This window comes from Cetorhinus maximus, chromosome 20 (assembly GCF_964194155.1).
Source record: "Cetorhinus maximus chromosome 20, sCetMax3.hap1.1, whole genome shotgun sequence".
Lineage (NCBI taxonomy): Eukaryota > Metazoa > Chordata > Chondrichthyes > Lamniformes > Cetorhinidae > Cetorhinus > Cetorhinus maximus.
Window position 1 is genome coordinate 32,581,844 of NC_135898.1, and position 26,752 is coordinate 32,608,595.

At 45.1% G+C, this 26,752-nt stretch overlaps 1 protein-coding gene across 1 annotated transcript in view; it reads left to right on the forward strand.

The window, feature by feature from the left end:
- Positions 1 to 26,752, forward strand: part of LOC144695011 (catenin alpha-3-like) — a 1,693,436-nt gene that overhangs the window by 769,099 nt on the left and 897,585 nt on the right. The window contains exon 8 of the mRNA XM_078565866.1: positions 1,708 to 1,788. Within this exon, the coding sequence (XP_078421992.1) occupies positions 1,708 to 1,788 (81 nt within the window). The remainder of the gene's footprint in view (positions 1 to 1,707; positions 1,789 to 26,752) is intronic.

Below are 26,752 nucleotides of genomic sequence, written 5' to 3' on the forward strand. Positions count from 1 at the left end.
AGCCTTAGAAATATTCAACAACCCAGCCTCCACAGCTCTCTGGGGAAGAGAATTCCACAGACTAATGACCCTCCGAGAGAAAGAAAATTCTCCTCAACTCCATCTTAAATGGGAAGCTGGAATATTGTGTTCAGTTTTGGAAGGATATTGTGAGCCTGGAGGGTGTGTAGGATTAAGTTAAAAAGACAGGTTGCATAAACTTAGATTGCATTCCATTCAGTTTAGAAGGTTGAAGGGTGATCTAACTGAGGTATTTTAATATGATTAAATGTTCTGATAGAGTGGATACAAAGAAGCTATTTCCTCTGGTGGGGGAATCCAGAACCAGGGAGCACAATATTAAAATTAGGCCTAGGCTATTCAGGAGTGAAATCAGGAAGCATTTTTTTGTTTGCTTCACGTGTAGAAATCTGGAACTTTCGGCTGTACGAGGCTGTGGATGCTGGGCCAATAGGGAATTCTCAAGGTCAGGATCAATCGCTTTTGTTAGATAATGGTGTCAATAGTTATGGATCAAGTGTGTGCAGTTGAAGCAAGTAACAATCCCAAGGGGCTGAATGGCCTACCCCTGTTCCAATGAGGGACTGGAGTTTCATGTAGGCCTGACCAAAGTAATAGTGGCAGGTTTCCTTCTCTGAGGGACATTAGTGAAATATTGGATTTTGACAATAATCTTACTTACCCATAAGGGTTGGAATTTAGTTGGTGAGGAGGGAGCCCCGATTACAAGCCTGAAAGCCCTGCCTCTGCTGTTTGTGGGACCCCCCCAGCTAAATGTATCACCCTCTGACAACAAATGAATCACCAATGTGTTTCCTGGCCCTTTAAAGGATGGCTGCCCACCTCAGAGAGCTGCCAACAATCAGAGCTCAGTTGTCCCAGCAGTGCCACCTGAAGTGGTGGCCATTGCTGGGACTATACCAGCAGAGGACACCATGGGAGCAGGCCACCCTACCAACCAGCTAAATGTGGTGTGGGCACCAGGGTCAGTCATGCTTCGGTGAGGGGTGAGGTGTGTCTGGTGGAGATGTTGCGGGGTGACCATTGGGAGGTTGCACTGTAGAACACAGCTTGCCTGATGAGGAGGATGGTACCCTGAGCCTCCAGGGAGACCACTAGGGTGTGTCAGGCCATAATGGTGGGAAGGAAACATCCCTCCCCTTCCCTTGCCATTTAAGGGGACCCACCCCGCCTCCTAGCCCATCCCTTGAGTAAAATTCAGGGCAAATGATCAGACTAATTGAATCCAGTTTTATAATTTACCGTGGTGACATTTGAGCCCATGACTTCTGGTGTAGTATCATAAACCCCTAGGCCACTGTACCATGGTGCCATTTTTTGACTTGTGTTGTTGACTGGTGTCAGGGCAGAAAGCTGCCACTAATAAATAGGGACTGACTCAACCCTGAGTGTTATATGAACTAATTTCTGGGATTTGATCCATTGGGGGTGCCAGTTAAATGGGGTACTTTTTTTAAAAACAAGGTTTTGTATAGTTAATCCTCCTGATGCTTCACAGTGTGTGCCAGCAAACTCACTCTGATATTTTCTAGCAGCATGGTTTTTGTTGAACTGGCAGAGCACATTGCATTATCGAAAACCTCAGGTTAATTTAATATTCTCGAAACCTGCCTATTTGATCCAAGGGTCCTTTTAATTGGGTGCTTTTGTGATTCAAAAATCAAGATGTTCCTTCTCTTTTTTTAGGCTGGACACAAAGAGACTAGCGACACTGTGAATGCTGCCATTGAAGACCTGTGCAAGAAGACCAGGCACCTCCGCAGACAGGTACCTCTCTCAACCATAGTGACAGAATGAGCCTATAAGGTTCTGATCAATTAATGATAAAGACAGTATCCAGAACTACTATAATGTTTGAAAATAAACCCGCCTCCATCATGAGAAGCTTCAGCTTCTAGCTCTGTAACTGGCAATGCTAAACAGAGATACATAGAAAATTGTTTTAAAATTCATTCTGAGGGGGTGACATTTATTGCCAATCCCTAGATGCCCTGAACAGGTCGTAGTGGACTACTTTCTTACTAGGTCACTTCAGATGGCACTTGTGAGTCAACCATGTTGATGTGCGTTTTGAGTTATATATAGTACAGTCTGGGTAATGACGGTCTTCCCTAAAGAACGTAGTGAATCAGTTAAGTTTTTACCATGATCTGACTGCATCATGGCTGCTTTTACACCAGCTTTTCATTTGCAGACATTTAAAAAAATTGAATTTAATATCTCAATGGTGGGGTATGAACTCACGTCCTCCACATTAAGCCCCTGGGTTATTAGAATAAAAAGCAAAATAAAAAAAATACTGCAGGTGCTGGAAATTTGATAGAAAAACAGACACTATTGCAATTGCTCACCAATTCAGGCAGCATTTGTGGAGAGGGTGTGTTAACGTTTCAGGTCAATGTCCCTCCCTCGGAACTGGGAGAGGTTAGAGGTGAACAATTTTTCACCAACTACCGGATTATTAGTCCAGTTGCTGAACCACAACCTTGCCACAACCAAGCCACAACCTTGTGCTTTTGTCTGGCATCTAAAGCATGTGAACTGTCACAAAGTCTATTAAACATTAATGTAATTCACTTCCCACCTCATGTTATTAGCTGTATTCAAAATAAGGGCATTTCCAGCCATGTAACATGTGTAACTAGACTTCGCTGTGAGTCAGGATTGCTCTGTCAAATCTTCTGTGTGCTCAAGAGCAGCTAGTTTAAGCAGTCAGTGAAAATTAGCTGCATTGTTATCTCTTTCTATGGTGAGTAAGGCCGTTGCAGTGATTTTGAATGACATGTTTTGAGGAAAGTGCAAGAGCTCATGGTGTGAAGAAATGAGGAAAGGTACTGCCCTAGGGCAGATACCCATGACTACTGCTACTTGAGTGTCAGTTTGATTTCCAAATGAAAATATCAAACTCACATAGCTGATTGGGAGTGAGAAATGTCCCTGAGTTAAAAATGTGTTTTAAAATCCAACATTGTGGGAGGATTTAGCTGCTTTGATTTTCCAGTATGAATCTGTCCACCTGCAGTGGATATTCTACATTCCTCTATGATTTCTTTCTCTCTCTCTCTCTCTGTTTGTGTCTCTGTTACTACATTAATAACACAGAGCAGTCAGGAGTGTGCGGTAAAAGGACACTTGTATTTGTCACTGAACTGATGTTAATGAGTTGATCGCCTTCAAAAAAAATCAAACAAAGCCAAAGGAAACAGGTATTGCCTCAGCAAAGCAAGAGTCACAGATGTGAAATAATATTTCTCGCATTGTTCTTATTATAGTTCCCCCATGTTTAGACAGATAAATTATAACCTGAATAAAATTTATACAAATTATAACGTTTTCCAGAAAGAATGAGTGAACTGACCTATAAGTAACAACAAAGCAGGCTGCTATATTGGATGGAAGGGTATGTTTTTATACTGGAAATCAATAAAGCAAATCTCAAGGCAATATTACACGAATTGGCAGCATTGTTTCTTTTCTTATAATACTCCGGTAAGATGTATTGATACTAAAGAACTCCTGTTTATCTATACTGCGGGAGTGCAGAACCTTTCATTCCGGCACCCTCTCCTTAATTCAATGGTGGTACAGCCGCTCCATGATTTCCCTCCTTAAAGTAAATGCTTTCCCCGTTTATCTTGCTCTGTTACTTTCTCAGGTGCACCGCCCTACTTGTGAATAAAACAGCTCCAATCACTTGGGCTGCGTCGCACAATAAACTGGCAATATTCAATATTATCTGTCACACGCAAAGCGGCGCTTTGGGCACTGTTCACAAGGCTGGCATTTATTACCCACCCCAAGTTGTCCAAACTTTGTTGGAGCTGAGGGACTTGCTAGTTCAGTTGAGAGAATAGTTAAGAGTCAACCACGTTGATGTGAGACTGGAGTCACATATAGACCAGAGCAGATAAGGGAGACAGGTTCCTTTCATAAAGGTCTTGTCACACCCGACCAACTTTGGGTACAAAATCAGCTGCTGGGCTCACCAGTCTGTGATTTTCCCTATGTTAAAGTGAAAAGCAACAGAGTTTTAAATGTGTCCTAAGAATTTAAATAGAATTACCTATTTTTACAGGGTAATATATAAAAGGCATTTTACATCCAATTAGTCCAACTTTATTTGTGTTATGTTCTCCTCTTCTACGATGTAAATGTACCAATCGTACACAGGGATTGGTGAAACAATAATGTGGGTTCTTTAATTGAAGATAAGACTGTACACAGACAATGTTCACTGGGAGACTGTAAGGCACGTGCCTGACTTCGGCCACTGCTGCCTGCAGACAGACTACAAATCATGGGGCGAACATGTCACTTCCTGTTGAGGCAACAATGATTGACAGTAGTTTAAGATATGCTCCCTTAAAGATGCATGCACATCATTTCACAACATCCTCATTTTTTCTAACGAAAGGTTTACTTTTCAGAATTAAACTACTTACCAAATAGCAAAACAAAATAACATAGGGTGGAATTTTATGGCCCCGTCGTGGTGGGGGCGGGGCTGGAAAATGCGGTGAGCCGTCCAAAAGTCCATTGACTTTGGCAGAACTGGAAAATCTTGCTGACGGGAGGGCAGTAAAATTCCGCCCATAGTGCTTGAATGTACGTTTACACAGAGCAATACATTTACCAGCCTCTGAGATGTATTGGCGGTTTTGCTTTTCTGTCAAGCTGCAGTTTGCTGGAGGATGTTGCACGTTTTCAGAATGCTGGTTAGGAGTGCTTTGTGTTGTGTCTCAGACCATGTTCTGTGTGCAATACTAATGTGCAGTGTTTCTGGTTGTGGTATTGCTCTGATTTAGCATTTGTTTTGTTGCACTGTCATACCATTTGGTGTTCATACTTGATACGATCTTGGTTCTGGGCACATGCTGATGGTTTCTATTGGTTTCCAGGTGCCATCAGTTGGGTGTTGAACTCAAACTTTCTGTCCAATGTTCGGGTTGTGTAATTTGTTCCCTCACGCTGGTCACAGGCATCTTTCATCTCCCCCTGTTTTCGATTAATACCCCTGGGAGTATCGATGAGTGATGACTGGGGATGGTTATTCGTACTTGTCTGCTGAATAGTGATTCTGTGTTGGTTCCGCAGTACGATGAAGTTTGCAGGTTCAGAATGGGTATACATACTTGGTTGAAACAGTGTCATGTTGCCTGTCCACTGATAATCTGTGTTTCAGAGTTAGGAGATCTTCTCCCAGTGTCAGCACAGGGTTTCCTATGGTGTTCCGGTGGCCCCTGCTCCTCATCATTGTCTTGACGTTGTTGTGGATGGTAACCAAAGACAGGTCCTTACAGACCAGTGGGCCTACAATCACTGGACCTGAGGTGTCCATGATATTAAGTTGTTGTAGAGGCACATGAGTGTAATGGATCCCAGGGATAGAATCTGCGAGTCATTGTACACAACAAGTTTGGTGTTGGTTGGGTGAATCATCATTTGCTACTTCAGTGAGTACATACATTTCAGTGTGCGAAGTGCAAGGATGTTTGCACTTGCACCACTATTCAGTTTTGTATATAGGTTATGCTAACCCTTCATGTATGGGCATATATAACGGAAAGAGGTAAAGACTTCTGAAGGTACCACTGTGCCAATACATTCCTTGATGTTCTCCGTGTTGAATGTCGACTCACTTCATGTGTCAATGGTCTTGATCATCATCATCATCTGACTGTATAGCTTGGCTATGTTGACGGTTCTACGATCTTTACCACCCCCCACCCCGGCAAGGTAAACCTAATCCCTTGAACTTCTTGTTAGCTTAGAACCTCAACTGGGAGAAATTTCAAATCATTAAAGGAACATAGTCTGCTTGATCAGTTACAGGCTGGGTCCTGAGATAAAATCATTTTTCCCAGGAGTTTTCAGCCTAGCAAAGTTATTTTAGGATAGAATATACATAGAGGTATATTATAGCAGAATAAGCTATTGTTAAATTTCCCAATATCAGCTCTTAGAATTCTAACTTAGAATTCTAGGATGTTGTTTTTATTTGTGAGCATGTGCGGATATAAATGTGAGACTACAACACTTGTATATTTGTTTAATAAATGTTTATTATTAAAACCAATTTATAAATGAGGATCATATACTAGCATAGATGGTAACTAAAGTTATATCATGCCAATCATGTTTAAGATGACATATAAAATTTGAATCCACCAGAATAAACAGTTTGGATAAACAAACAAATATTGATTAAAGAGGATTATACTTACAACCCACTATAATTGCTAAGAGTATTAGTGTCTTTGCATTAACCACAGGGGAATTCTAATGGCCTAGAACTCAACCCATGTGTCTAAAATGGGTGAACTAACTGTTCCTTAGCTATGGTGGCTGTTTCAATAGAAATGTCTTAGCTAAAGTCATGCAAACATCCATTGTGCATTGTTTTCAACAAAAACAAGTTGTTGTTAGCTCTTATCAAATTGAAGAACCTTGAGGACAAAGTTGCCCATGTCTAGAAAATACAGGTGGCTGGATGGATGGCTGGATGGCTGGGTGGATGGTTGGCTGGCTGGCTGGATGGATGGATGGCTGGATGGCTGTGTGGATGGTTGGCTGGATGGATGGATGGATGGCTGGATGGATGGATGGCTGGATGGATGGATGGATGGCTAGCTGGATGGATGGATGGATGGATGGATGGATGGATGGCTGGCTGGCTGGCTGGATGGATGGATGGCTGGCTGGCTGGATGGATGGATGGCTGGCTGGCTGGATGGCTGGATGGCTGGATGGCTGGCTGGATCAATGGATGGCTGGATGGATGGATGGCTGGATGGATGGATGGCTGGCTGGCTGGCTGGATCAATGGATGGCTGGATGGATGGATATATGGATGGCTGGCTGGATGGCTGGCTGGATGGATGGCTGGCTGGATGGATGGCTGGCTGGATGGCTGAATGGATGGCTGGATGGATGGCTGGATGGATGGATGGCTTGATGAATGGCTGGCTGGATGGCTGGGTGGCTGGATGGCTGGATGGCTGGCTGGATGGCTGGCTGGATGGTTGGATGGCTGGATGGCTGGATGGCTGGATGGCTGGATGGATGGCTAGCTGGATGGATGGATGGATGGATGGATGGATGGATGGATGGATGGCTGGCTGGCTGGCTGGCTGGCTGGCTGGCTGGCTGGCTGGCTGGCTGGCTGGCTGGCTGGATGGATGGCTGGCTGGCTGGCTGGATGGATGGATGGATGGCTGGATGAATGGATGGCTGGCTGGCTGGATGGCTGGCTGGCTGGCTGGATCAATGGATGGCTGGATGGCTGGATGGATGGATATATGGATGGATGGCTGGATGGCTGGCTGGCTGGCTGGATCAATGGATGGCTGGATGGATGGATGGCTGGATGGATGGATGGCTGGATGGCTGGCTGGCTGGCTGGATCAATGGATGGCTGGATGGCTGGATGGATGGATATATGGATGGATGGCTGGATGGCTGGCTGGCTGGCTGGATCAATGGATGGCTGGATGGATGGATGGCTGGATGGATGGATGGCTGGATGGCTGGCTGGCTGGCTGGATCAATGGATGGCTGGATGGCTGGATGGATGGATATATGGATGGATGGATGGATGGCTGGCTGGATGGATGGCTGGATGGATGGCTGGATGGATGGATGGATGGCTTGATGAATGGCTGGCTGGATGGCTGGGTGGCTGGATGGCTGGGTGGCTGGATGGCTGGATGGCTGGATGGCTGGATGGCTGGATGGATGGATGGATGGATGGATGGATGGATGGCTGGATGGCTGGATGGCTGGCTGGCTGGCTGGATGGATGGATGGTTGGATGGCTGGATGGATGGCTGGATGGATGGATGGCTGGATGGATGGATGAATGCATCCCAAAAACAAGGTAACTCAAGGATTTGTTATGAGTTTCTACACGTGGCCCTCCTGGCAATGGTTCAAATGCTGTGGCACTGTCCTTTAATTATTTGCCTGTTAATCTAATTAACATCTTAATTTGCCAATCAAATGTATTTTCTTTACAGCTAGACATTTCCTGGATCTTGTCTTGATGCTGTCACCTATGTGTCTTGGTTGGTTGGAATGCTGTACCCGCCTGGTTTCTGGATGTGGCTTCTCGTAATGTTGAACCACTTGTTCCGGCCTTTGCTTTCTGCATTGGTGCTTCCAATATCCTCTGGTGCCACATGTTTTGCATACAGCCCCTTGCAATGTCATCATCCCGGTTTGGACTGGTCTCTCCCATGCTTCAAGCTGACAGCGCAGCCTTGCAGTGTGGGTTAGGAGAATGCCTGTGCCTGAGCTGAGAGCACAGCATGCAGTCCAATGGGCAAAGCTGCCGCCAATCAGCCAGGTGGAGTCTGGCAGAGGTGGGTGGGGTTTTGGGCAGCCATGCAGCGCAGTAAACTCTGGCCATCCAAGTGGTGGCCAGCACTCTCCGGGATGTGTTAAGGGGCCTTCAAATGTAACCAAGACAGGTTCTTAGTACAGTCAAGCTAATCCACTCATCTCTCTCTTTCATTCTGCAAGAGGAGTACATCAGGAGCATGGAGCCTGGTGGCCTAGCTGTATGCCTCATGGCGTACAGAGAGCAAAGACAATGGAGAAGAGAGTGACGGAGGTGCCTGGCTGTGCAGAAGGAGGAGCAGCACCCTCAGGAAGAAAGGGCGGCTGGGGCTCCCACACACGCCGCCGAAGAGCCACAGTGAACCACTGCTGGTCAGTGTCTAGCTGGACCCAGGGTCTGCAGACGCCGCCTTTCATTCCTGCAGGTGACTGAGAAGCAGTGTCACCGAAGACTGCACATCCAGGGAACTGGCCGGTCACATCTGCCAACTGCTGCAGGATTTGGCGCCATGGGGACATGGAGGGCATCCAATGCCAGTGGCCATGAAAGTGACCGTGGCACTCTAGTTTTACACCAGTGGCTCCTTTCACGGGTCCACAGGTGATCTCTGTGGGATATCACAAGTCTCCACCCACAAATGCATCCATGAGGTCACGGATGTCATCTTAGCGAGGGCACACAGTCTGAAGGCAGCAGAGAGCACAGGGAAGAGGCCCTGGACTGAGACATCTGCCTTTATCTTGTGCAGAAACATTTCACATCTGAATGACAAGAACACTGCTCATCAGAAAAAGGGGCCACAGGCAGAGAGACATTCTTGGGAATTTATTTACAATAATGAATATTATGTACAAGTGATTAACACCCGTGCCCAGGCTTTACAACGACATCTTCTTAATCTTCTTAACCTTCCCAATCCTGCCACTATGCCTTGGTGCTCCCTGGACATCCACAGCGGAGGTAGAGGCAGCCTGCTGACTGCTACACCCCGTCTGTAATGTCCCTGATGGGTGTCCTCTGGAGGGCTGAGACACGGAGGACCCCGGCCTGCTTTTGGGGTCCTGCTGTGCGGCAGTGACACTTTCCTCGGCCTGTGGGGCTGGGGCTGTGGGGGTCACAGGAAGAGGGGATTCGGATGGGCTATACACTCCTAGAGTCACCTGGGTGGATGGCCCCGGGATGTGCCTCTGCTGATCCTCCTCGCTATGGGTGTCCAAGGGTCACAGGCTGACTCCTTGAGGAGAAGGGGAAGCTGGAGTGAGATTGAGCTGCCCAGCACCCTTCTCACATTGATACTTTTGAAGGCCAACTATGGCATCAACGATGGAGTTCAGTCCGCCAAGCAGTGCAGGAGCGATGCCCTGGACCAGGGTCTCCATGGCAGCTTCCATCCTGCCAGTGTTGACCTCGATGCATTGCAATGCCAGCGCTATCACCTCAGAATGAAGACAGAAGGACTCCTCCATCGTGCCTTGCAATCTGAGGAGTGCAGCGGACATCCCTTCCTGATGTTACCGAGCTTGCCGTTGCAGCTCCAGCAACTGAGGTACGACCGAGTCCAGAGGCTCATCATCTGACTCGGACTCATAAAATTTCTGGCCTCCAGCTGTCCTCCGAGTGCCAGAAACCTGGGAAGTCCCTGCCTCCGCCTGCTGTGGATCAGACTGTGTGATGTGCTCACCAGATTGTGATCCCGAGGCTACTCTAAAGCTAGGTCCCACCGAGGTGTGTGTCTCTGCGCTGGTGGAGGGTGTGGGTGAACGCTGTGATGGGACTTCAGGGAGGGTGTCTTCAGATTCCTCTTCAGAGGTTTCTTCGGAGCTTAATTGGAGGCCCTGGGTCATGGACTCTGTCGGCTGTTTGACAGGTGTGCCTGTGAAAGCAAGGGGAGATAATTAATGTAAAGCAGTGGCCTGTGAAAGAGGACACATCACTCACGGCATGGTTATCTGATAGATGCTGCACTGCTGGATCCTCACTTGGTAGAGCAGTGCCGACCTCACCATTAGCACAGGACCAGTCCCGGTCATTACTGGCCAGCTGGATGGCTCTGTTTTCAAAGTCTGTGAGGACCTGGATTTCAGGCATTCCTTCACCAGTCTGCTACCGCTCCTGCATGAACAGAGGTGGAAAAAATGTAAGCAGAGCACCAGGCCAGATGATAAGTATGCCTGGCATGTGTGGGTGGTGAGTGGTTCCATGGACGGGATGAGGACAATGAAGGTGTGTGTGAGATAGTGAATGGTGATGTCCCTTGAGTGAGTGAGATCCTGTGGATGTGTGATGGGTTTCTGAGTTGAGGGTGATGCTTTTTTTATTCATTCACGGGATGTAGGCTTTGCTGTCTGAGCCAGCATTTATTGCCCATCCCTAGTTGCCCTTGAGAAGGTGGTGGTGAGCTGCCTTCTTGAACCATTGCAGTGTAGGTACACCCACAGTGCTGTAAGGGAGGGAATTCCAGGATTCTGACCCAGTGACAGTGAAGGAATGGCGATATATTTCCAAGTCAGGATGGTGAATGACTCAGAAGGGAACCTCCAGGTGGTGGTGTTCCCATCTATCTGCAGCCCTTGTCCTTCTAGATGATAGTGGTCATGGGTTTGGAAGGTGCTGTCAAAGGATTCTTGGTGAATTCCTGCAGTGCATCTTGTAGATGGTACACACTGCTGCTCCTGGGTGGTGGAGGGAGTGAACGTTTGTGGATGTTATGCCAATCAAGCGGGCTGCTTTGTCCTGGATGGTGTCAAGCTTCTTGAGTGTTGTGGGAGCTGCACTCATCCAGGCAAGTGGAGAGTATTCCATCACACTCCTGAGTCAAGAGGTGAGTTACTCGTCACACGATCCCTAGCCTGTGAGAACAGTGGCTTAGCCTAGCGGAACAGAGGAGATCACTCCACCCTCTTTCTGCACTGGGTGGCTGTCCTCTTTTGCAGGGCATTGGCGCTGACCATCACTGCCACCATCTCCCAGGCTAGATTGGTGATGTTGCTGCCCTTCCTGCGGCCAGAGCAGGGGTAGAGGACATCGCGGCGGATCTCCACAGCGTCCAAAAGGCGCTTGAGGGACACATATTAAACCTGGGGCTGCAGTCTTTTTGCCTTTCAGGGCCCATGTCTTGTTTGCAGTATTTGTGGGCTGGAAGCACTGAGGGGTGTGTGCACACCTTTAAATATGGCTCCCGGTGTGATGAAGCAGTGAGGTGATTGTGTGGTGGGCAAATGACATCCCGCCCGCCCTCGAAATGGCATGGAGCTTAGAGTTTCCCAGGAATGCATAAATAATGCAGCGGGTTTGGGACAATACAGCGTGAGAAGCCGCCATTGTGGCCGATGGGTAAAACATCGTTTTCCCCACCCGCTACCGCACTTAGTGCAAACCTGCGACAATTCCACCCAGTGTATTCTAAACTTGAGCTTCACTCATAATTGATCTTTGAGTGTTGACCAAATTCCTTCTGGATTTTTAAGACAGTTGTCAGACAGGCCTGACATATTCAGTCTGTGGAGGCCTTTATTGCCTATAGCAACTTTAATTTTAATGGCTTGTTTCACTGGTTCCAATATATTGAGGTCAGTAAAGCACAGCTCCACACATTGTTGGAACAAAGTAAACTCAGATAGGTGCTTTCCACTTGAGTGTTGGAAATTTTGTGGTCATCTTTTAGCTTTTTTGCAGGATTTTTAATGCTATCTGGAGCTTTTGACAGCTATCTAAGTTTCTTCCAGGTCTTTTAGAGTTAAATTCACTCTGCCTTTGCTGAACATGGGTCACTGCTTGAGTGTAATAGTGGGGCTGTTGAGCATTCTCTACTTTTTGCCAGTTTAACTCTAAGCTCCACCCACAAAGCAGTGATTGGGTTGGAAGATAGCTACGGGCTTCAAAAACAAAATAAAACAATGAACAGTCTTTCTTTTGAAGGCTTCTTCTGGTTGTTACCAGATGGATCAACCCAGTCTGCAGTATTTTAACTTCCACAGAAGCAACAGTAATGGACTCTCTCCTGTCTGTGAGTTCTGCTTACAGTCAGACCTCCAGACTCTACTATTTAATTCCCGTTCCTGCTTAAACTTTGTAGCAGATAGGCCTTTGTTACTTAAGCTCTCGCAAATTTCACCAATGGGACCCAATGCCTGCTGGTTGGAGTGAGGTCCAATCCCAGAAAGAAGGTAATGTGTGTACAATCCCTATAAAGCTGCAGAATCGTTACTCGTGGTGAGTCTTGATAGTTATTCCACTTTTACACCAGCTCTTTTCTTCTGTTGCATGTGAAGAACTGAGGCTTGTATATTTTGTAGTCAAATCTTCAAAACCATGCTGCCATTTACTGCCACCATTTTACGTTCTGCTCTTAGGCATAAATGTACCAATTAAACTCGAGGACTGGTGAAACGATAATGTGGCTTCTTTATTTGATGATAAGACTATGTATAGATAGTGTTCTCTGGGAGGCTGTTAGGTACATGTCTGACCTTGAACACTGCTGCTTGCAGACTGACTACAAGTCTTGGGACTAATACATCACATCCTGTCGCGACAGCAGTGATTGACAGTAATTTAAGGTACGCTCCCTTAAAGATGCATGCACATCATAATCACAACAATATGTAAGGGGCAATTACAGGAGAGATCAAACTGTAAGGGAATCCACATGGAAATTGGGAGTATGTTTACTTGCACTTGCCAATTTTGGATGAGTAATGCATTTGTACTTTCCAAGATTATAGAGTTTAAGAGTAGGGAGAAGTTTATGTCTAATTATCCACTTTTGTGTAATTTTATCTCTAAGAAAGTCCATAAATTGTCTTTAAACAGTTTGAAAACTGATTATTAAAGTGTGGTGACTGAGCCGGAGAGTGGGATTCGTCTCTCACACTTCTCAATGATTCATCGTCTGATTAGTTCTTCCCTCTTTCTGAGGATTTAGAATCAGTACATTAAGGTGCTGCAATAACGGCATCACTTCGGAACTTAATGATTTTGGAGCATAATCTTTTTGCAATGGAGGTAATATTAATAAGGGTTTTTTAAAAAAGATTGCAGAGTTAACAATTTTTCATCTTTGTTTCTTTTCCATTAATTTTGTTCAGCTTGTAATTTGAACAACTAAGACCATAAGATTATAAGACATAGGAGCAGAAATTAGGCCATTCGGCCCTTCGAGTCTGCTCCGCCATTCAATCATGGCTGATAAGTTTCTCAACCCCGTTCTCCCGCCTTCTCCCCGTAACCTTTGATCCCCTTACCAATCAAGAACCTATCTATCTCGATCTTAAATACACTCAATGACCTGGCCTCCACAGCCTTCTGTGGCAATGAATTCCATAGATTCACCACTCTCTGGCTAAAGAAGTTTCTCCTCATCTCTGTTCTAAAAGGTCTTCCCTTTACTCTGAGGCTGTGCCCTCGGGTCCTAGTCTCTCCTACTAATGGAAACATCTTCCCCACATCCACTCTATCTAGGCCTTTCAGTATTCTGTAAGTTTCAATCAGATCCCCCCTCATCCTTCTAAACTCCATCGAGTATAGACCCAGAGTCCTCAAACGTTCCTCATATGTTAAGCCTTTCATTCCTGGGATCATTCTCATGAACATCCTCTGGACCCTCTCCAGGGCCAACACATCCTTCCTGAGATACGGGGCCCAAAATTGCTCACAATATTCTAAATGTGGTCTGACCAGAGCCTTATAAAGCCTCAGCAGCACATCCCTGCTTTTATATTCTAGTCCTCTCAAAATAAATGCCAACATTGCATTTGCCTTCCTAACTACCGCGTCAACCTGCAAGTTAACCTTAAGAGAATCCTGGACTAGGACTCCCAAGTCCCTTTGCACTCTAGATTTCTGAATTCTCTCCCCATTTAGAAAATAGGCCATGCCTCTATTTTTCCTACCAAAGTGCATGACCTCACACTTCCCCACATTGTATTCCATCTGCCACTTCTTTGCCCATTCTCCTAACCTGTCCAAATCCTTCTGCAGCCTCCCTGCCTCCTCAATACTACCTGTCCCTCCACCTATCTTTGTATCATCTGCAAACTTAGCCAGGATGCCCTCAGTTCCTTCATCTAGATCATTAATGTATAAAGTGAAAAGTTGTGGTCCCAACACTGACCCCTGCGGAACTCCACTAGTCACCGGCTGCCATCCTGAGAAGGACCCCCTTATCCCCACTCTCTGCCTCCTGCCAGACTGCCAATCTTCAATCCATGCTAGTACCTTGCATCTAACACCATGGGCTCTTATCTTACTGAGCAGCCTCCTGTGTGGCACCTTGTCAAAGGCCTTCTGGAAGTCCAAGTAGATAATATCCATTGGCTCTCCTTTGTCTAACCTACTCGTTACCTCCTCAAAGAATTCTAACAGATTTGTCAGGCATGACCTCCCCTTGATGAAACCATGCTGACTTTGCCCTATTTTACCATGCACTTCCAAGTATTCTGAAATCTCATCCTTAATAATGGACTCTAAAATCTTACCAACGACCGAGGTCAGGCTAATCGGCCTGTAATTTCCCGTCTTTTGCCTCACTACCTTCTTAAACAGGGGGGTTACATTAGCGATTTTCCAGTCCTCTGGGACCCTCCCTGACTCCAGTGATTCCTGAAAGATCACCACTAACGCCTCCACTATCTCTTCAGCTATCTCCTTCAGAACTCTGGGGTGTAATCCATCTGGTCCAGGTGATTTATGCATCTTCAGACCTTTCAATTTTTCTAGCACCTTCTCCTTGGTAATGGCCACCATACTCACCTCTGCCCCTCGACTCTCTTGAACTTTGGGGATGTCACTCGTGTCTTCCACCGTGAAGACTGATGCAAAGTACCTATTCAGTTGCTCCGCCATTTCTTTGTTCCCCACTACTACTTCTCCAGCGTCATTTTCCAGCAGCCCAATGTCCACTTTTGCCTCTCTCTTACCCTTTGTATATCTAAAAAATCTCTTGCAATCTTCTTTTATATTACTGGCTAGTTTACCCTCATATTTAATCTTCTCCCTCCTTATTTCTTTTTTAGTTGTCCTCTGTTGGTCTTTGTAGGCTTCCCAATCCCCTGGTTTCCCACTGCTCTTCGCCGCATTGTATGCTTTCTCTTTAGCTTTTATGCTGTCCCTGACTTCCCTTGTCAGCCATGGTTGCCTCGTCCTCCCTTTAGCATGCTTCTTCTTCCTAGGGATGAATTTTTGCTGTGTCTCCCAAATTACTCCCAGAAACTCCTGCCATTGCTGTTCCACTGTCTTTCCTGCTAGGCTCATCTCCCAGTCAATTCTGGCCAGCTCCTCCCTCATGCCTCTGTAGTTGCCTTTATTCAACTATAATACCATTATATCTGATTCCAGCTTTTTCCTCTCAAACTGCAGGGGGTAAATTCTATCATATTATGGTCACTTCCTCCTGAGGGTTCCTTCACCTTAAGCTCCCTTATCAAATCTGCCTCATTACACATCACTAAATCTAGAATTGCCTGTTCCCTAGTGGGCTCTACCACAAACTGTTCCAAAAAGCCATCTCGTAGACATTCCACAAATTCCTTTTCTTGGGATCCACTACCAACCTGATTTTCCCAGTCTACCTGCATATTGAAATCCCCCATGATCACTGTAACCTTGCCTTTCTTACACACCTTTTCTATCTCTTGGTGTATCTTGTGCCCCACATCCTGACTACTGTTTGGAGGCCTGTACATAACTCCCATTATGGTTTTTTTACCTTTGCTGTTCCTCAACTCTACCCACACAGATTCTACATCATCTGACCCTACATCATTTCTTGCTATCGATTTAATTTCATTTCTTACTAACAAAGCAACCCCACCCCTTCTGCCAACCTGCCTATCTTTTCGATAGGATGTATATCCTTGGATATTTAGCTCCCAGTCCTGGTCCCCTCACAACCATATCTCTGTGATGCCCACCACATCATACCTGCCAATTTCAATTTCAACTAAAGATGTGGAAAGAACATTAAGGAAAATACTTGTAGCATTGGGTAACTGGAGGGTGTCCTATGACATTGTGAATGACAAGTGTATAATATATTGTTCCATAACAAAAGGGAGGGTGTACAAGCAGTGAAGAGAGTATTATTCTGCTGCTAAACTGGAGAAGCCTTCAATGATCTGTCTCTCTAAATTCACATTGTCTAATTCTGTTTTATCCTTTCATGGGATGTGAGTATCACTGATCAAGGCCAGCATTTGTTGCCCGTCCCTGATTGCCCTTGAACTGAGTAGCTTGCTGGACCATTTCAGAGGGCAGTTAAGAGTCAGCTAGTGTGGGCCTGGAGTCACATGTAGGTCAGACCAGGTAAGGATGGCAGATTTCCTTCCCTAAAAGGCATGAGTAAAGCAAATGGATTTTTATGACAATCAGTGATAGTTTCACAATCACCATTGCTGAGACTAGCTTTCAATTACAGATTTATTAATTGAATTTAAATTCCACGAGCTGCTATGGTGGAACTTGAACCCATGACCCCAGAGAATTAGCTTGGTCCTCTGGATTATTAGTCTAGTGATGCCACCATCTGTGTAAACACAGCCTGGAGTTGATCAGAGTTCATTTGTGCTTGAAGGAAGTTTGTGGATTGGAAGATTTCTTAAATTCTGTGAGGAAAAGAAAACAGTTTGAAATAATTGCATTACTTTCTCATTTTACCTGTCCTGACATTTTAACACATTTGGAGACTCCTGTATAAAAGAGCAAATTGCTAGAGACTTGAGAGAGATCTACGGGCTGTGAGGGAGGAAGACAATTATCATTCAAATTGGAAACCTGGGAGTTAGCAGAATGATCACCTGACCTTCACTCTCAGCGTAATGTTGAGGTAACAAGTTGAAAATGTGGGGTGGAATTTTCCATTCTGGAGACTAATTCTGGTGGCGAGTGGAAAAGTTGGTGTGATTCCAGCTGAATGGCAGGGCAGGTGAACACGCACGGTTTTCCACTTTTCGTCTCATTAATTATTCATCCACGATGAGCTCGATGAATCTCGTGGCTGGGCAGGCCGGAAGTCATTCATCCCGCCATTACCTCATGGAGCTGAAGGTCCTGGTGCCATAGTTAAACTGCACCCAGACACACGTTCACACTTTGCAGTTCTGGAGCTCTGTATTACTCTTCCAGAGTCCTTGAGGCCACACCCTGTACTGGAGAAGCTCACAAATGTGAGAAACCACATCCCAGGAGGTACGATGGTGCCTCCAGCATTGCCTTTCACTCATCACTAGATAAGAGCACAGCCAGTGATGCACCCACGGTCAGGTCAATGCTCATCATTGCAGTGGTCCATGTTCACCAGCCTCTTGACCTTCCAGAGGTCCGGTTGCCTCTTGCTGATCAGGCCCTTGCTCCTCCTGGCCCTGTGCCAACCAGTGACGGACCCTCCTTCTCCTCATCAGGGTTGCCTGCAGCCTACATCATCAGCGTCTCAGTGGATGTATGAACGAATTGAAGCGATACATTTAGTGAGCATGTCCTTTACAGGTTTCCCTCATTCTCAAAGCCAGCAGGCCAGTGCTAAACCCTTCACCTGGCCTCCGTCTAGACATGGCATCTTCACCCATCCCTTCCTAGCAAAGAACATCCTGGAGGACCAGAGATGCGTGTTCCTCCTGTTCATACATTCCTGCATGTGGAGACTTGCTCTTTGACCAGGCTGATGAGAGCCGTGTGTAATTAGGTTCAGGTGGACACTTTTCCACTTGTCTCCATCGCCCTCGAAACTCTATCGAGATACCATTGCCTTGGCAGCATAGAAAGAGTAACCACATGATCCCTTGTCAGCCACGGCCATTCACCCAGACAGATGGAGGTCTGGAGTCATGAGTTGGTTTCCTCTCCACTAGCCATGCCGCTTGGAGACATCCACCTCCCTCCCTCCCTTCACCCCTGCCTCTGACTGCAGCTGATGGCAAATGGCCCAGAATGAACGGCAGCTCCACACCTTGCTGGGATCTCAATGTTATGGGACAAATGAGTCGGGAACAAACCTGCTTTAATGCAGGTTTAACCATAGAGAGCGGAACACAAGTGAGCACGGTTGACATCCAGTTGCCTTGTAATTATTAGGGTGTCTCTTTAATCAGCCACATGTGCTGACCTTGAATTCCACCCACCCAAAAACTGACTGGCTAACTGCGTGGTGAAGTCAGTTTGGAAAAATGGTGCATATCACCTTTCAAACTTGCTCCACCACTTTCTACCCTCCCCCTGTCACCTACCAACTTACTCACCCAATATCACCATTCCTGTCCCCTCAGTCACCCTCAAACCTCCCCCCACCATTACCCTGGACACTATCACGATCCTCCACATGCCTTTCCTCCCCTCAGAGCCGACACCCGTTACCGTCCCCATGCCCATCCTGACCCTGCCTCCTCCTGTTATCCGAGCCACTTGTCTAGGCGTCCTCGGTGACCCGCCCAATGAGACCTTCACCTACCAGATTCTGACCCTGGACCTGCCACCATACCACATCCCATAAGCCCTACTGACTGTAACTCTTCCCTCCTATCGCCAGTACCTTCAGTTCACCCCCCAGGACCCCATCGTCGACACCACTGACATCCCGCTGCCTCCCTTCCCCAGGCACTCTCCTCACCCTTACCCCATTAGCCTGCCTCTCCTGTCCAGCCTCCACTCCATCCTTCCAGCCTACATCCGCACCCACTCCAGCCTTCACCTGCCTCCCTTGTCCAGCCTCGGCATAGTGTTTGCTAATGGCCCCCGAGTGAAGTTATGTGAAGTCCCCAAGCAGGAGAAAGCAACATCTACTGACCTGAAAGTTGTCAAAGTGAAGCTTGCCAGGTGCTCGCCACTTATATACAGTTGAGAAACAGACTGATCTAATTATCTGCTGGTGGAGGGTCTTAATTTGGAGGGGAAAGTAATTCTGGCGAGTTGGCCTTTTAATGAGCATTCATGAATGCAAATGAATACAAATATGGTTCCTGGCACAAATCAGCAGAAAACTCTAGGCCTTTAACCCACCACCAAAGTCGGGAGAACAAAATTCCAAACTAATTTCCTGCCGGCAGGAAACTGACTTTTTCCATCACGCCAAATTTTGTGCCCCCGCTCACCACAATTCCTGCCGCTGGCAGGGGTGGAAAATTCTGCCCACACTCCTTTATTTCTAATAGAAATAGGGGGCTGAAATTGACTCTGAACTGACATAGGTCAAGGACATCAAGTGAGTCAAAGAGAACTGGCAACAGCTCTGGATAATTCACAGCTGGTCGAGGCTGAATTTCCAGGAGCTGCCAATCATCCAGGCCATTTATCCCAAATCTTCCCCAGGCTATCTGCTTGCTGGGTGGCTTCAAATGTTTTCAGCCCGTTTATCTGGAGTGTTTTCCAGACCAGTTTGATTACTGGCTCATTCCAAATGCATCCCAACTTGCACAAGTAGTTTCTATCCAGCCAGCCCGCTCCCTGCCCTCCCAGTATTTCCACACACACCTCCTGTCCACTACTCACTGGCACATTACCTACTCACTCACCCAGCTCAAATTCTTCCCAGGCTGGTAGACCATGAATAATAGAAAGGAAAATATAGGAAAACAGAAGCTAAATAAGCAAGAGGGGAGAGCAAGAAGGGGGAGAGTGAGAGCAGGAAGAGTGAGAGGGCAAAAGGAGTGAGAGAGAGGGAGAGGGCAAGAGGGGTGAGAAAGAGGGAGAGTGAGAAGGGTGAGAGAGAGACTGCAATGAGGGTGGGTGAATGAGTGAGAGAGGGTAAGTGTGTGAGTCAGAGGTGTGAGACCGCGAGAGCAGTGTGAGAGAGAGTGAAAGGGAGAGGAGGGAGAGAAGTGGGAGGGAAAAAGGTGGAGAGGAGTAGGAGAGAGTGAGAGGAGTACAAGTTGGAGAGAGAGAGAGGGAAGCAAGAGAGACCGAGTAGTGAATGAGAGAGAAAAGAGAGTGAGAAGTGAGAAAGAGTGAGAAGAGAAAGACTGAGAAGCGAGCGAGAACAAGAGTGAGAACTGAGGGAGAAAGAATACACAGTAAAGGACTAAGTGGAAGAGAAGAGAAAGTGATAGTACAAAACAACAAAGAGTGAAAGAGTTGGGAAAAAAAGTGAGAAATGAAGCAGTGAAATAAGATAGAGCAAGAATAGAAGGGCAAAGAGAGAAATAGCAAAAGTGAGAGAAGGACAGAAATGAAGAACGAGAGAGAATCAACAGGAGTAAAATGATAGAGAACCATTTTCACAGATTGACTCAGGATCCCCTGATCAAGGAAAAAGTGACAGCAATTGTGGTGCCCGTGTGTGCTACGAGAGTGACCTGTCAACTTCACCAGATTCAGGGTAGTCATCTGGTTTAAATATACTTCATTCATGTTTCCATGGGGCACAGAGAACACTATGGCAACAAGTGGATGGGAAATGAAGAGTCTAGCAGCACATAGAGGGCTGCTGCTTGGAAAATGCTTCTGTTCACTCTTATTGAAGGGTGACTATTCTGGAACAAAGTTAAGATATGGAGCAAGGGGGAGAACTGCCTGTTGACCTGAGAAAGATGTCTATGTCACCTGAGAAGATGCAGGAGAGGAAGCAGAATTATTTGTGTTTGTGTGGAAGTTCCTCACTCAGCCACTGTGCACTGAGCATGACTGAAGATTATCCAACTATTTAAATGCAGTCTACAAGACCCATAGTTCATGGGAACAAATTGAAGTTGGCAGCACAGAAGGAGGCCATTGTGTCCATGTTGGGTCTTTGCTAGAACCATTGAAAACTAATGTCACTTCCTTGCTTTCTCCCACTCCCTCTATCTTCCTCTAATTCATGTGTTTATCTGCTTTTCTCTTGATGAGAATGTTCTCTAGATTGTGAACAGATGCCAAGGTAGGATTGATGAAACTGTGCTCACTCAAAGTGAAGGTTTTCCAGTATGCTATATGATAAAGCACTGAGCGCATAGCAAGGTGCCACATTAGCAATGCATCCTGCAGCCCCCAGGTACCTGGAGTCGCAACTTGGCATACGTCAAAGGGCAAGGCTTCCTTTGGCTCATAGAATTGCTGAGTGTTCTGTCACCAGCTCACTCAGGCTCCTCATGATATTTGCACACCCTGCATCCCCTTGCACAAGGTGGAACGTAGCCCTGTCAGCTGACTTATCCTATTCTGATGACTTGTGAATGCTGAAAACATATGAATGTGCAGAACTGACAGGCAGGAAAACACCAGCAGGTCCATCAAGCAGCATTATCACCCTCTACCACCCGCCCCTCTCCTCAACCCAATTCATCCATGCAACCTCCTAGTGAGGCAAAAAGCAAGAGAAAAAACTCAGGGTCAATAGCAAAAAATAACAACTTTAAAGTGCTTTATCCTAATAAAATGCTCCAAAGCCCTTCACAAGAACATTATGAAATAATGTATGACATCGAGCCATATAAGCCGATCTCAAGGGCAATTAGGGATGGGCAGTAAATGCTGGCCTAGTCAGCAACACCCACATCTCATGGAAGAATTAAAAAAACACAAGGACATATTAGGTCAGATGACCAAAAACTTGGTCAAGGATAAAAGTGAAATAAAGAGACCAAAGTGTAGGGAGGGAATTCCAAAGCTTGAGGTCCAGCAGCTGAAGGCACAGCCACCCTTTGTGGAATGATTAAAATTGGTAATGTTCAAGAGGCTAGAAGTAGGTGAGCTCCGATACTTTAAAGGGTTATGGGACTGGCCAAGGAGATTATAGAGATGGAGCAAGACCATGGAAGGATTTGAAAACAAGGATGAGAATTTTAAATTCAAGATGTTGCTTGACCAGGAGCCAATGTAGGTCAGGGTGATAGAGGAACAGGACTTAGTGTGAGTTAAAACATAGACAGCAGAGTTTTGGATGACCTCAAGTTTACCAGGAGTATGTTTGGAATAGTCAAGTCTGGCGATAAGACATGAATGAAGGTTTCAGCAGTAGATAAGCTGAGGCAGAGGTGAAGTTGAGGATGTTACGGAGATGGAATGAGACGGTCTTAGTGATGGTGGGCATAAGAGGACTAAAGCTCATCTCGGGGTCAAATATGATGCCGAGATTGCAAACAGGCTGACTTAATCTCAGATTGTTGCCAGGGAGTCGATGGAGTCACTAGCTAAGGAATGGAGTTTGGAGTAGGGGCCAATAACGATGGCTTCGCTCTTGCCAATATTCAATTGGAGGAAATTTCTGCTCATCTAGTATTATATGTTGGATAAGCAGTCTGATAATTTAGCAACAGTGGAGGAATCGAGAGAGGTGCTGGTGTGGTGCTAGACAATTAAAGCTGTGATTTAGGGTGAGGCCAAATGGCCTACTCCTGCTCCCAATTCCTATGTCACTGAGGGGCAGCATGTAAATGGGAGATAGGACAGGGCCAAGGCTAGATCATTGGGGGACACCAGAGATGACGGTGTGTGATCAGAAAGAGAAGCCATTGCAAGTGGTTCTGTAGCTATGGTTAGATAAGAATGGAACTAGGTGAGGGCAGTCCCACTTAGCTGAATGAGAATGAAGTGGTGTTGGAGGAACATAGTGTGGTCAGCCATGTCAAAGGCTGCAGACAGTTCATGAAGGGCAAGGAGGGAAAGTTTACCGTTGTCACGGTCATATAGGGTGCCATTTGTGACTTTGATAAGAGCTGTTTTGGTACTGTAGCAGGGGTGGAAACCTGATTGGAGGGATTCAAAAATGGAGCTCTGGGAAGGATGGGAGCGGATTTAGGAGGTGAGAACACTTCAAGGACTTTGGAGAGGAAAGGGAGGTTGGAGATGGGATGGTAGTTTGCAAAGATAGTCGGGTCAAGGGTTGGTTTTTTGAGAGTACATGTTCCAACAGCATTTGTTAGGATTGCAATTTGGTATTTGATACCGTATCAAACCACTGATTGTTATTCTGGGACTCTCATTTAGAATCTGAACACTAATTTAGAGCTGAAACAGTAAGCTCATTAAGTAATTTAATCATGGTGCAACAGGATAATTTATGCAAATATGTGAAATTAGACAGCCGTCTGATCTAAACTTCAGTTCTGCACTAATGACCTATTACATAATGACATAATTGGTAATTTTTTTGTAAATACAATTATCAAGATTAAAACTATGGTGGGGTTATTTCATCTAGGCTCATTATGAGTTGATCAGGAGTGTATTTTATTTTACTATATTTTCTAACCTGCCTGTTTCAATAAGGTAATGTTTCAACAATTGGTTTGTACAGAGACAGCAGAGTAGGCTGAAGATTAGAGACTTTTGACATGGTGAGATTCTGTGATGTATCCCATTAGTCTCTATGCTTGCCTCATGTGGCACCATTCTCTGCCCAAGTCCTCAGTGCTGAAATTGGTTTGTCCCGCACCTGATTTCTGGGTGAAAGTTTTAGCTCCTATTCTCCCCAACCCCCACATTCAGAATGTGTGCCAGCCATCAAACCCTGACTTCAAGTGCCCAGGATTGCTTGGCTAAAACTGACTCTAGAACCCTTTATTGCATTAATCAGAGGTATCAATCTTGTCTCAAGACCCCAATTCAGGCAAAAGCTGAATGGTGCATTCCTTTGATGGTCTAACCCATAGTCCTTAAAGGGACCGCTACTAGTCACCAAAAGAAAGGTAAATGTTTCTTGTTTGAAGTCCGCCTCAAAATGATGAGCTCCAAACCAATAAGTTGCATCAAGCTGCCCAGTCAGGATCATCAGCCCATTGGTTACTTGCAGATGGGACTCGATGCTGTATTTGGCACGGAAATCATGTCAGCGCAGAATTCCGCTGGCTTACCAACCATTTCTGTCCAAGTCCAGTTCAAGCCTTCCTGGGCAATGAAAACACATCTTTTGAGTAATTTGAGAAAAAAATCATGCGCCTTTGGTACCGATTGATTATAAACCTTAGATGTCGAGTTAAGAATGGAACTGAAGGTAATTGGGTTAAGTAGGGAGAAATGGTGCAGGGAATAGGATGGTTCAAGAGCAGCTGGGATAATAGAAACATCTCCTAATTACATAACATGCATTAGGAAGTAGATCAATATTATTTGATTACCTTGAAAAGTCAGAGAGCAACTTAAGAGAACTATCTCTGACTTAGTTGATGTCTATGAAATAAAATGCAGAACTTTCCTTGCCCTCAAAAACATTTTTCCCATTGAACACAACTCCAGAATAGTATGATAGAAATGATGGCTTATTGGAGCCTTTGCTTCTGTATCGTAAGTCCTTTAACTGGGCCAATCTATTCTCATCTCCTTTTCCTTGTCCCTCCTGTATACTTTTTTGTTCTCCTTTCACAAGTACTTGAAAATTCTTTGAAAATTGGCATAGAGACAAATAGACAACACGTGGCTGAATGTTTTGTGTGGGTTCCATGTCATTAGGCAGTGACACCAATACTGGAATAGGGAGGAGCTATACGATTTGGGTCGGCTGCTCCTCACCCTGCTGGAATCAATGTCCTTGCGGAGAGGAGAAATTGGGCTGTAGAAAGGACTTTAAACCAATAAATAGGAGGGAGAAGACTCGAGTGGAAATAAAAATTGCCTAAAGGTTGAAAAAGGGATGAGAGCAAAATCAAGGTCGTCAGTTGCATTAAAGATAATACAGTATAAATGCTTCAGGATCGAAAAAAATAAGAACTAATCATAAAGTAACTGGTCGAAATAAGTGATTTTAAAAAAAACTGGGAATGTGATGGGTTGAACATGAATTAAAACATCAGGGTTTAAGGGCAATTAAAAGTTCTATACTTTAAGTCAACGGGACTACATAATGGTGAGACAAAGATGCAGAAGTAGTGTTAAGAACTGAAAACCCAACTGGGAGCCAACACAGACTCAGATCATAATCTTGTGAAAGGGGAAACCATCCAATTGAAGAAGATCCAAGGTGGAATATGCAGAAAATGGTGGCACCTAGTGAGGCTGAAAGAAGTGAATGAAGAATTTGTAAATGAAGTAAATGAACCACTAGCTAGAACAGATTAGGATACCACCAGCCTGAATGAGTAATGGAAACAGATTAAAGAATGCGTCAAGGAAGGAGGAGCAAACAACGCAGGGTTTTTAAGGGGAAAAGAAAATCAAGAAATCACGAGTCACGACTGCAATGTTGTAAAAGATGGAAGAAAGGAGAAAATGGAAGAATAGCAATACTGAAGAAGACAAGTTGAAACACAGACACTTAAGTAGTGAGTTAAGAGAATAGAAAAGGCTCGAGAACAATGGTTGAAAGAGCAGTGTGTATACTCGAAGAATTGAATCAACTTGGAAGAGAGGACCTTATGCAAAAACAAAAGAGATTAGTGGCACTCAGCATAAAGGGCTGAAATCAACAACAACAACATTAGAGGATAAGTAAGGTGTTGTATTAACAAACCCTGATGAAATAAGAAAAAAGATGGAAGAACTATATGCAAAAAATAAAAAAACCTGAAATGGTTGAACTGGAAGAAGAGAGTAATGTTAACATAGAATTCATTGGACCAGAAATACTAGACAGTGAAATAAGAGCTGTAATAAATTAGAAAGTAAGTAGAAAAGCGGCTGGAATAGATGAAATACCTACAGAGTTTATTAAAAATATGGGGAAGAACGTAACATTGATGTTTATTAAGCTGTGTATGCAAAGATATTTACTGATCAGGAGAATGGCCAGAGGACTTCATGCAGACCATAGTGATCACCCAAAGAAAGAAGCCAAAAGCATGCTGATGTTTTGTACAATTAGTCTGATCATCCATGTATCGAAGGTTGTGTTGAGAATTGTAACAACGTGAGTGGGTGGGAAGGCACAGAACTACATTGGAGATGACCAGTTTGAATTCCAAGGAAGCAGAGAGACGGGAGAAGCAATTGACATTATGTTAACTCATCGTACTGAATCAAAATATGTCAGTTACACCCCAATTAGCAAGGTGCAACATTTCCATTTTGAATTGGATATAGGAATTTTTGGTGGAAAATAGTGACATCAAGTGCGATAACAAGAAATAAAAACCTGTAAGCAGTGCATATGGGCTGTAAGATAGAATGAATGATAGATACAATGGTGGATAGATAGCAAGTTAACTAGCTGAGTGTGGCCATGTTGTCAATATTATATGCACAGCAAGGAGAATGAGAGCAGCATTAAAATTTCACTAATATGTTCTGAATCTGTGTATTGGGCACAGTAGTATAATAGTTATATAACTGGTCTTATAATCTGGAAAATGTGTGTTCAAATCCCACCAACATAGAATTTGAATTCTATCTAAACATGTAAACTTTTCACTCTCGTAATGTATTGAAAAATCAAGAAATCCACTCAAAATGCTTCGTGAAAAGCTATTACCTAGTCATCTATCTTCCGCAACTACAATCCCTCAAGTTGTATTTCCTCCTTTTTGCTACCCTGTTTGTGCTGACCTGTCCCTACTCCAT